Source organism: Petromyzon marinus, chromosome 33, assembly GCF_048934315.1.
Source record: "Petromyzon marinus isolate PM22_M1 ecotype Great Lakes invasive population chromosome 33, UKy_Petmar_22M1.pri1.0, whole genome shotgun sequence".
Classification (NCBI taxonomy): Eukaryota; Metazoa; Chordata; class Hyperoartia; order Petromyzontiformes; family Petromyzontidae; genus Petromyzon; species Petromyzon marinus.
In genome coordinates, this window is record NC_133699.1 from 5,393,789 (window position 1) to 5,405,953 (window position 12,165).

Genomic DNA, 12,165 nt, shown 5'->3' on the forward strand with positions numbered 1-12,165 from the left:
TGTCCGCGCGCAGCGCTGGGGCGGCTAAAGCGCAGCGGATCGGCACAGTTGGTGAGCGCACAGGTGGTGCATCTGCCAGTCATCTTAGTCAGTCAACCCAGGCCACCTGGGTCTGTCCCGTGGCCTGGCACAGGCGACGTGGTGACGTCGCCGCCACTTGGTGGCGAACGGCAGTTGCTGCTACTGCTGTTGTTGTGTGCACGCGTGTTTCTCCATTCATTCGTTCATCACGCACAGTCAGCGAAGGACCGTTGCGCCAGCAATCGCACAAACTGCTCGCGCTGCCATACGCCGGTGTATCGAGTGCAATTTGCTGGAGTTTTTCCGTATCAAGACGGGGCGGCACGCGTCCACAAAGTGACAGCCATCTCCCTCGAAATAACCTCTCGGTAGCTAGAAGACCGGTCAGTAGATTACAACGGTGACATTTTTGCCCATGTCGAACCACGTGTTTCTACATTCGTGCCCGAACCACTCGACGTGCAATGCCACTCTTTACCTCCAACGCATGTTTGCGGCCCCCGCAGCTCAATCAGACCTTGGGCCACCTGGCCACACACGTGAATCGGAGGCGGACATTTGTCATGTTAATCGCACTTCTTTTTCCCTCCGTCTCTCGCTTTATTTAAACAATGTTAGGTTTGGTGACATCAATGTTCCCAATTATCTAATAGCAGGGGGTAATTAAATCATGCATTTGCTTGAGTACATTGTGCAAAATAACAATGTCAATAAATATATTATAATAATGGAGGTGTTTTTTTTCCCTTTCGGTTTCAAAAGCCAACATGGCAGATCGAGTGCTCTGTTTCTGCCCGGCATCGGCGAACGTTGCGATACCGCGCATGGCGTCGCTCCCAAATAGCCTCGGGCCAAAAAACCGGCCCAACGAATGAATCAATAACTTTTTTTTAACCAGGCGACATCACAATGAGACCGAGTGTCTTCTTGCTGCAAGGGAGTCCTTCGATGATATTAAAGTTAAAGTGTTATAGATGCCGCCGCCACCACCACCACAGCTGATCCTATTTATCTTTGGCCCCACTTTGCTGCCTTCCTTTTGATAACCTCTTCAATCACTTCCTATCGCGGTGGCACAGCAGTTGGCGCACTACGCTTACAACGTCGACCATCTGAGTTCGACTTCTGGCCACGGCTAACATCAGTGGCAAGTAACAACCGCCCCCCCCCCCCCACCCTCTTCAACAACCCATACTGATAAGCCTGGTGAAGTATGGTCAAACAGCTCTCCTGGGCGATTACGGGGGGGTGGGGAGACCTTCATCCAGCAGTGGATTAACAAAGGTCCTTAGACTCGGGCGTGAGTTTCTCGGAGAGTGCCTACGCCCATGAACCGCCAAGCCGCACGGCAAAGAAAATTAAACTGCGAGCAAATCGCGCTGTGAAACGCAAACAGACGCACGAATGAATTCAGGTTTATCTCCACAGAGCCCGGGGACTACGATGATTCATAAAGCCGCTCGCAATCACGCTCCTTCCCAGCCGCGATGGAAATGTTATTTTTCACGTATGCGTGTAAAAAAAAAACGTATTCTTTAAAAGATATGCTTCAGCCATTTGTTCTTCTACCGTTCAGTCGGCTCTCTTGTCAATCTAAAGGGTACAAAATGCCAATGAGATCAATCGTACGGAACGCTCGTGATTTCTTCCCACCTGCCATCCTTCGGATGCGTGCACCGCAAAGGGGAAAAGCGCTGCCCTGCGACTGCTCGCTCACGCCGCGGCTGATGAGAGCGCTTCCATTCCACTGGATGGAGCTCTGGAGAGCCCCCTGATCGAGGACAGTTGGTCGAGAGTAGCAATTTCTCGTTTAACGTGGTGGTAGCAACAATTTCCCCCGTAAAAAGGTGGGGGTTGCGAGGTATGATGTACGCACACACATTAAGGCGGCGGGATAAAGAACTGACAAGTACGTACGTATGTTGAACTTCTTTCGCACTGCACGTAGCCAACCGTGCTGATCGGAGGTGTGACAGGGTAACGCGACGTATCGTACTTGTGCGTATACCCAGAATTCCCACACCGCTCAGCCCGCGCAGCTCAAGAATGTAGTTCGCCATCGACCGCTCACAAACCGCGCTATAACGGAGCGCATTCCCCAACAGAAGAACTGTGTTGTAGCGAAAACGCGACGTGTGAAAACACGTGAAGCGAGCACTTACCGTACTCTCCTGCATGCCGGGCTAGACGTCTCGGAAGAGGAGGGAATACCCACACTTTACCCCACCACACACGGACCTGCCGAATAACTAACTGCGGCGCACACCCATTTATACTGATAGGGCGGACAGAGGTGGTGAGGAATTTAATAAAGCAGCTCCGTTGGTTTGATTGCCACACCGGGAGAATGAATTGAACCAGCTACCTCTGGATTGCAAGTCCAGTCAGTGGTGCTAAAGATTAACACGACCCTGGCAGCATCGCGTGGATTGCACAAGGTGAATACATCTTTTCCCCGGAAGCTACAACATTTGAACAGTTGCAGGAATATCGAGAGAGGGCACTTACCCAATAGGTTCACATCCAAAATAACTTGCATTGCCTGCAAGAATAACAACAAAAACACACCCATTACCATCACCATAAACATTATCATTAATACGATCATTATCATTGTTATATAAGTGATACAAAACTATATTATGGTTTTCCGGTTACAAAATTAAGCACAGAGTCAGTACACATAACAGCAGGGCACTGGACAGCATAAAACAGTCCAGAGATCCAAAGAGCACACAACACCTGTTGCAACCACATGCATACTATGCTTGCATGAAGACTCGCATGTGTGCAAGTCTTTATACGATGCATGTGTGCGAGTCTTCATTTCAAGTAAGCAACATTTGGGTAGTGTCAAGTTTTTTTTTAACCAGGTGGTGAGAACGAGAGTTCAGGATGAGTCTCATTTGCAAGAGTGACTGACCTAGGAGGCAAAAAATATCAAGAACCGATCTCTCAAAGAATGTTAAACAAAATCCAGCGTCTTTCACGACATGATTCGGCCACGTAAATGGAGAAGACCCACCACACCCCACCGCCGTCGTCATCATCATCAGCCAAGATCAATCCACTGCTGGATGAAGGCCTCCGAAAAGGCAATCTCCCACGAACCTGCGACGCAACAATCCGCCCAGCGCCCGGCGCACGAACGGCATTTCATCGATCCGTCTCCTCGACGGACGTCCTCTCGGAGGCGTCATATTTCTAGGCCATTGGCCACCGTCATCCCTCCTGGAGACGTCACACTGCCCCAAGCCCGCAGTTCAGTTCTTAGCTGTCGGAATGATGCCGTCCAGCTGCAGACACTCCCCAACCCCCCCAACTTTATTCCGTGCAAGTTGACCGATTAAAGCCGTAATGTGCTGCAACGGTATTAACTACGAGGAAATATTATATATAGAAAAAATTACGTTTCGAAACGTTCCGGCCATATAATCCACGGTGGGAGGGGAAGAAAAAAAAAGATGGTTGGTTGATACTGTGATTAATTGCTAGGCCCGCCGGTGTGACACGCTGCAGATGATGAACGGTGTCTGTGTTTAAAAAGGAAGATTTTGCTCCCAATTTGTCACAAGCAGGTGGCAGAGGTGGCTACATGTGTTTCTCTTCTCCGCCTTCGCTGTATTCATTGTGCCGGGTGTATTTTTGTTGTTATCAACGTCTTCTTTTTTTAACTCCGTCCTCACGTCCGCAAGGCGAAATGCATTTGGAAGGGAAGGAGCGCTTTGAGGATTTATCTAATCGCGTCTGTAGCATCGCACGCGTGCTCGCGGTGGGAAAGGGTCCAAAGATACAAATGAACAAAGAAGCCACGGTCTTTATTTTAAATGGCTGGTGAATGCAGTCCCTGAAAATAATTTAGTAAATTTGATCAAAACAAACTAAATTACTCATGGGAAGTCATGGACGGATGACCTTTATTTAAAACCATGCGGAAGACCAAAAGTATTGTTTTGTTAAAGGAGATTAGTGGATTTCAATCTAATTTATTGTACAAAGTGAAAACCCAATGAGATTAGTGGGTTTTTTGCATTTGTGAATTACGCACGCAATCAATTCCTCGAGGGACTTGCATTCATTTTCCTTTCTAATTTAGCCGTGGATAATACTCAATCGCATGCGCATCATGGTATCTTTTTATTTTGGAAAGTAACAATTCACTGCCCCTTCCCTCACGACCCGAGGTAAAACCCGCTGAGCTACGAGATCTTTTTCTGAGGCGACCTGGCCACAGGTGATAGCTCGGTGTGTGTGGGGTAGGCCCCGGTGTGTGTTGGGTAGGCCCGGTGTGTGTGGTGTAGGCCCCGATGTGTGTGGGGTAGGCCCGGTGTGTGTGGGATAGGCCCGGTGTGTGTGGAGTAGGCCCGGTGTGTGTGGGATAGGCCCGGTGTGTGTGGGATAGGCCCGGTGTGTGTGGGATAGGCCTGGTGTGTGTGGGATAGGTAGGCCCGGTGTGTGAGGGGTAGGCCCGGTGTGTGTGGGGTAGGCCCCGGTGTGTGTGGGGTAGGCCCGGAGGGTGTGGGATAGGTAGGCCCGGTGTGTGAGGGGTAGGCCCGGTGTGTGTGGGGTAGGCCCCGGTGTGTGTGGGGTAGGCCCGGTGTGTATTGGGTAGGTAGGCCCGGTGTGTGTGGAGTAGGCAGGCCCGGTGTGTGTGGAGTAGGCAGGCCCGGTGTGTGTGGGGAAGGCCCGGTGTGTGTGGGGTAGGCCCGGTGTGTGTGGGGTAGGCCCGGTGTGTGTGGGGTAGGCACGGTGTGTGTGGGGTAGGCCCGGTGTGTGAGGGGTAGGCCCGGTGTGTGTGGGGTAGGCAGGCCCGGTGTGTGTGGAGTAGGCAGGCCCGGTGTGTGTGGGGTAGGTAGGCCCGGTGTGTGTGGGGTAGGCCTGGTGTGTGTGGGGTAGGTAGGCCCGGTGTGTGTGGGATAGGTAGGTCCGGTGAGGCGCAACACCGAGGGACACACGCACCCGCTCTGGCACGACCGTCGGGTGACTCTTCAGGATGAGCTTCTTCAGATGTAAAGTCCACAGCCTCTGCTCATTCAGTGATTTGGTCTGAAGCGGCAGGGGCGGGGGAGGGCAATGTCAAGGAAGATGGGGGGCAGGCTCATGGGAGGGCAGGAAAGGGGGCCACACTGATTTTTTAAAATTCTAACAGTAATTAGAACAAAAATAATCAGTGCAATGACGGCAATGGTGATAACAGTTATAAGAACAATGTTAGGAAGTGTGATAGAAATCATAACGATGACAGAATTATGTGTATAATTATTAAAATGGGTTCTTAAGCGTAGTGTTTTGATGGTATCAGCTTGGTCATCATTGCCTCAGCCTGGTCGCAAATCATCACAATGAATTTAGTTCTTCAGTTAATATGGCTAAATTCCAGCCCTGATATCTAAAATTATTAGTTTAGCTGTCATGCAACAAATGCAACATTCACACACGGCAGAACGGGTCGGAAAGTGAGGCCTCCTACTGCGTGGACCACAGGTGACTTGAAGGATGACCTCAGCGGTAGCTCTGTGATATTCATTTCCGAGGGCCATTCTCTAAACATGGAGGGTTGCAACTTCTGTGCGAGCGTTGCGAATGGGGTAAATTGTCTCGTGACGTCGATGTCAATGAGCACAATGAGGGAAAAAAGCAAATCCGGGGAAAAACTACAAACGTTTAAAATAATAAACTGAAGTAATTATTATGCTAAACCTGGAAGGTGATACGAGTCTTTGGGTCCCGCTGGTTCCACACGCTGAACGTCCGCTCCTTGGTATTCTCCGACATCATCAGGTTATCGCACTGGGCAGCACAAACACAAAACAGCGGCGCCCGCAAGCAATCAAAACACAAACACACGCGAATCATCATAATCCGTGTATATCTGAATCAGCTCGAGCCTCCCGTAATCACGTGACACTCAATCGCTGGCTCTATCCAAAACCCATTCGCCCGCGCCGCCCACACCCACCCGCCAGCTCCCGCACGCTCATTTGGCGAGCACCGCGCCGGCCCGCCCGTTCTCCCGCTCGCGCCTCCCACACTCACGTTGATGCAGGACTTGTGCGTGAAGGTGCCGTCTTCACGCCGCTTGGTGACGAGCAGCGCCTTGGCGAAGAGGAACAGCGTGCGCTCCTTGCGCCCGTGCTTCACCTGGAAGGTCCCCTCCTGCACCAGCTCGCCCAGCTCGTCCAGGTTCAGCCGAGCCTTGCCGCACACCAGCAGGCCCTGGATCTCCTGCGGCGCGCGCACGACAACGGCGTTTGGTGCGAGCCCTACAACCGCTATTGAGCAAAATTTCTGTAGGTGAGCTGCATTAGCTTACGGTTGCCGAAGGAATGCATTACAAGGTCGCGTTCATTACACACAAAGTGCTTGCTACGAATGAACCGAAATACCTTGCTTCTCTCGTCAGGGAGTATCACAGGATCACCAGTCATCTAGTGGCGGCTTTAGGCTGGCCATCGAACACAGACGGTCACCACATCGCGCACTTTCAGATGCGCTTCTGCGGCCGTCTGACATGCACTTCCTTCTGATATTATAAAGCCACTTTTAAATCTAGATTCAAAACTCATTACTCTAGAACTGATTTTTGTGTCTAGTTTGCTGTTCTTTCCCCGCACCTTCGATTCGCAAGGTTGGCTACGTACGGTTTAATGGCGTTGCGAGACATCCACATTTTTGTATCTCAGAGGTGGCAGCCCTCGGCAGGGAGCCTATATCGAAAACAAATTCGCCGGTGGCAGTACAGAAGGGGTTTGGCCCAGCAAGTGACTGTTGCGCCTCCGGCGGGTGAGATCGGTGAACCGGCGGGCAAGATCGGCCGCTGCTCCTCTCTAAGGCAGAAAAAGGCCGGGAAGGGGGGGGGGGTGGTGTTACCGTCGCGCCCACCTGCGCGCGTATGGCGTGTTCGTGCTTGCGCTTCATCTCGTTAATGGACCGCGCCACGCCGTGCATCGCCGCCAGGGCCCTGTTGACCACGTCGCGACCCTCCGCACCATTGTCCAGCCGGCTCGCGATGTCCTGCGACGGACGGACGGCAGGCGGCACCGCGGGGTTACGGCGGTTGACTCGCGGCCAAGCTCCATCGTCGTCGCGTTTGTGCGCCCCGGTTATGACGGTGGGCGCACTGGACTCGCGACGGAGAGGGGTCAGCCGGTTCGTTTGGATCGCCCGGCGCGGCGGTTGAAACGACGGCGCGAGCGCTTTCTTAAATCGTCGACCCCCCCCCACCTTGGCCACCGAGCGGCACGAGTGGATTCACCGCGGAAAGCCGATCGGCAGGTCGCGTGTAGTGGGGTACAGCGTGGATACTTCCACCTGGTCAGTATGGAAGAGTAGGCCAAAATAATCGAGAAGCGGGGCTCTCCAGGGCACTCTCGGAAGCGCGAGAAAGCAATTGCAGGGCTGGCACATTATCTTACATGTACAGGATCCCTGACGGAAATCCATCGCTGGATGACTGAGGACAAACAAAGACGTCATCTCTAAGCACTGCCTTGTAGCAGATAAACAGAGGGTAGGCAAACATTCATGAAAATGACCCCGGTTTAACGGCGACACAAACATTGACTCGCTTTATAGTTGAGATGACACTTTATAACGCGGTGCCTTGGAAACATTGCGAGTGCTGAAGACGACGGCTGGATGGAGGAACGATATTGGATTGAGATGCGAGCAGATGACTGTTTTCTATCGGCCGACTTCGAACAGTAAAATAAACGCATTAAAAAAAGGGAAAATAACTGTTATCATTTCATTAATAAAATGGAAATCACCGAGAGCTTGTTCAGAGATGAGCAGATCTAAACCATTAATGTTCAATATTTAAGATGTCATTTTCTGTACCTCTGTTGTGATAGATTTTGTTTTATATGCCTTTTGTTTTTATACCATTTCTTGATGAGTGAATTCATTAGAAAATGTCTGAGGAAGTTATTTACCTAATAATTGCTACATAAATAGAATGTATCCCTTCATGTGATTATGCATGTAATTATTGTACAGCGTCGTGAGATGCAATTAGCATGAATTATGATTAAAAATAAACTATTATCATTATTATTATGAGACGCATTATCCATTCAGTGGCCAGGTGGTACAGGGGTCAGAGGCACTGAGCAATTAACTGCTGAGACCCTGGATTCGAATCTGGGATTCAGCCACCTGCAATTAAACCGGGTTCTCAAGGGTAGTGAGTCGATGGCCTCAGCCCGTTCACAAATTACCAATGTCATATTGAATTAGTTTTTTTTTTTTAACTTGGAAACATTTCTGAGAATTAAAAAAAATATATATACAGGTTTTATGGGCTTGCGTAGACCATTCTTTCCAGGACACATCAAAGGTGTGGTCACCATTGTAGACAAATAGCTCGATTGAAGCGGCTTCAGAATTAGTTCCGTGATGTCAACTTCCATCCAGGGCCAGTCTTCGACACAGGGTGATGCACCGCTCGCTGTGAGCGTCCCGAGCGAAAGTTCATTCATCCCACTTTACCACCACGTCGCTGGCACTTATCAGGGATGCAATCGGCAAAAACGCACCTTTCGCAACGTGAGACAATGAAACATCGCGTGCGGGAGAGGAGGGCGCGTGGGCCACCTTCAGGAAGAGGTGGTACTTGAGGATTCGCTGCACGGGCTTCAGCAGGTACGAGCCGAGCGGCAGCGAATGCCGGAGAGCCGTCTGCCTCTCGCGGAAGAACGCCACCAAAGTCTTGTTCTTCATGCAGTCGCTCAGGATGGCCATCGAGCTACGCGGACACCACACATACGCACGATTACACAAAGATACCCCCACCCACCACCAACACCGTCGGCTGGGGCAGGCGTTGTTATCGCGAGCACCAATTGAGGCCGACGTGCCACCACAAGGAGGGTGGCGTGGCCGGCGCGGCCGGCGCGGCCGCTTTTTGATCTTCCTGGTACTGACATTTACACGCCGCGTCGGGTGCCACATTGGAGGTTGTGGTCGAACGGGAGCGAGGCACAGCACCCGCTTTAGATGTCGCTCGCTTCGCTGTTGACGTCAGCCGTGGCTGGGAATCCAAACTCGGATTTGTAGGGCGGTGCACTAACCACCGTGCCACCGCACACACACACACATGCGCATACACTGATGTGCACACGCAAAGAGGGTTTTTTTTTTAAATTATTCAAGCTGTATTAAAATGTCGGTGTGAGCGAGTGCCTATTTATTGGCTTGACACAGCAATACCAGCAGGCAATGCGGTAAGTGCAACGGGCGGCCGCCTTCATCTGTCCCTCGCATTTGCGTGTGTTGTCGACACATATTCAGAGGGGATAAAGTACTAATTTCTGGCCAAGTTAACCAGCAAGAATCCCATGGTTTTATTCATCAATGGCACACAACGAATATTCAGCAGCATTCACAGGGAAGACAAAAATGTCACCCCCCCCCCGCCATCCCTCACGCCCTTCTCCCCCCCACCATTCCTCTTTTCACCGAGGTGGACTGATCAGGCTGGCAGTTGACAAGAGCCCTGGGAAATTCAAAAGCTCCTCTCACACCGATGATGAATTCTCCATTGGGGAGGATGAGCGGTCTGTGAGTGTTGCTTGTCGACATTATTGTGAAAGTCACGGTGATCTGCCGAGCTTACATTTTTTAAAGTAAACGTATATATAATGACTTGACCGTTGGAATGCAAATGGCCTGGCACCGATGTACTTCATCAGGTGCTCGAAACGATAAGCGTTAACAAAATGGAAGTTTTGAAAGGGACGTGGCAAGAAAGTGTTGCAGGTGCAATTGGAAAGGGATGTTTTAGGCTCGAGTGCATGGTGGAGGAGGGCAAGTTGAAATCAGCCACTCGTCAATTCAAATTTGTATTTTTGCTTCCTATATAAAAAAAGACAAAGATCCCCCCGTATAGCCTGAACAGACTGTCGGAGCAAGTGCTGTTAGCGAGCACCTATGAAGGCCGGAACGGTACACGAGGGGGTGGGTAGCCAGCACCACGCCCGACCGCCTTTGTCTCCCCAGTGGCGATGTTTACACATCGCACCAGGTACTCATTTGAGGCTGAGTCGACCTAGAGGAGGCCCAGGACCGGTTCAGATAATCGTCACTGGTGTTGTCCTTGAGCGGAAATCGAACCCGTGTCGCCAGGTTCGTAGTGCAGCGTAGCGCTAACCGCTACACTACCGCTCCCCACATTTTGCTTCCTATATATACACACACACACACACATGAAAGCACGTCAGAATTTATGTTTCTTTTTTATTTGTAAAGACTGTATGTAACGGGCTTGCGTCACCCCTTCGGTCCCCAGAGGCCACCACATTCAAGTTAAACGCCATAACCGCTGCTCAGAAATGCGGCAATCCGTTGAATTGCTGCGAGGGGTGGAGTGCCATCAACCTTGGCCAAGGTGACCTCTTGACCTTGGTTATAGCTACGTGAAGTCATGAGGCACGATTTCCCTATCGTCACAAAAAGCCATCAGACATCTCTGGAATGTATGGGGCAGCAGGGTGGCGACAACCTCGCCCCTGATTAAAGTTCGCAGGTTCCAACTCCCCCCCCCCCCCCCCAACTCAGATGCGTCCTCATTGTATCCCCATTCTCTGCTGGATAAGTTCACCTTGTTCCACGAGGTTACAAACTGGGCTATCTGATCATTCAAGTAATCGTCCATTCTAACCGATAAGTGCTTTGAATGCTCGACTAATCGCACAAAGTGAAAACGGTCGAAGGTAAATGTCTTGCGCATTTCACCTTTACGTGCCGCTGGAGGGAGGTAACGGGTGACGCATGCCAACATCGACGACATCATCGGCGCCATCGGCCATGACACGCCGGGAGTAACTTGTAGGGGGGTTTCCTGCCTTCGGGAGGCAGAATCCGCCATTTTTAAAAGGGGTCCGAGTCATCGCATCCCGGACAACCCGTACAGTTGAGCCGTATTCCTGTACAGGGAAATTAAGTTTTCAGGTCCATACGGCGTACAGCCGTTTCAATACGGGCATAAAAAAGCAAAAAAACGTGTATTTGTTTATGTTTCTCCATTGTGATGGGACTTTGTAAGGTGAACGTTGAGATTTATAAGGGCACGGGGTGACCAATAAGGTTGTAATTGGTCTGTAATAAGGTAGGGCATTGAGGAGGCATTGACAGGTATGAAATCGACCACACAAAAAAGCAGCCGATGAGAAATGTCCATTCATCGATCGGCGTAATCGATCAATCGTCCCCAACTCTGCCGAAGTAATTCACACCCGGTTGTCCCGCCAGGCATCTTTGAAGATGCGGGAACAGACCTCACAGCTAGCCACAGCTGCCAACCACGGACAAAGACGGTCGCCGAAAAGTGCGCTGTGGTATAACTTTCCCGCCGTGTTCACACTCTGCACGGCCGGACGGCTTCGAGTGGGGGGGGGGGGTGCCCAGCATCGCGAACCGGCTGCGTCTGGATTAGCGGAGCCGTCCGTGTCAACGTGGAGGCATGCGTTGGGTACATAAATTGCATGAGCACGCTCCAATAAATCACACCATTCCAGGACGTCCGTTCCCATGGCTTAATCATTTTACCAGCGAGCCGCGATGTTTTGGGTACTAACGGAGAGTGCCCAGTTGTGGGTCCTTAGCAGAGAGGTAAAACTAAAATAAAAGTAACAAACATTTCAGAATTCCACCACTGGGATTAAGGACTCCCCAAGCCCATTTTGGAAGTGGTGGTACAGCGGTTAGCAGGCTCACGCTGTGCTGTGAACCCGGCGACCCCCCGAGTTTTGTTCCCGGCCGCGGCTAACATCAGTTACGAGTGATATCCAATCCGGTCAAAAGTACCGCCCGTTCACCAACCCGCACTGATTAGCACGTGAAGTATGGTCAAACAAACCACCGTGACCAAAATGTAGTAGGGGATCCGCAAAGGGCCATAAATTATCGTTATTTATTTTAAATGAAAATTGAAAACAGTCCAGACATCCAACTCCGTGGCTTTCCCTCTATCTGCTCAAGGGCACGGTTGAACTTTACAGAGAGACAGATTGCGGATAGACTACCTAATTTCTGGCAGAAAAAAATAGATGCGCTTAAAAAAAACACACTTTGGAACCTTGCAAACGGAGACCTTAACCCCCAGGGGTGAGTGTGTATATCAGGTGGTGTAAGGGTTATAAAAGC

At 50.9% G+C, this 12,165-nt stretch overlaps 1 protein-coding gene across 2 annotated transcripts in view; it reads right to left on the minus strand.

Annotated features, from left to right (window-relative positions):
- The window catches only part of LOC116948350 (uncharacterized), a 108,681-nt gene that overhangs the window by 31,681 nt on the left and 64,835 nt on the right, over window positions 1–12,165 (minus strand). For both annotated transcript variants that reach the window (XM_032964951.2, XM_032964952.2), the window contains exons 6-11: window positions 8,617–8,767; window positions 6,904–7,035; window positions 6,058–6,246; window positions 5,722–5,811; window positions 4,981–5,067; window positions 2,530–2,563 (exon numbers count right to left, since the gene is read on the minus strand). In XM_032964951.2, coding sequence (XP_032820842.2) covers window positions 2,530–2,563; window positions 4,981–5,067; window positions 5,722–5,811; window positions 6,058–6,246; window positions 6,904–7,035; window positions 8,617–8,767 — 683 coding nt within the window. The remainder of the gene's footprint in view (window positions 1–2,529; window positions 2,564–4,980; window positions 5,068–5,721; window positions 5,812–6,057; window positions 6,247–6,903; window positions 7,036–8,616; window positions 8,768–12,165) is intronic.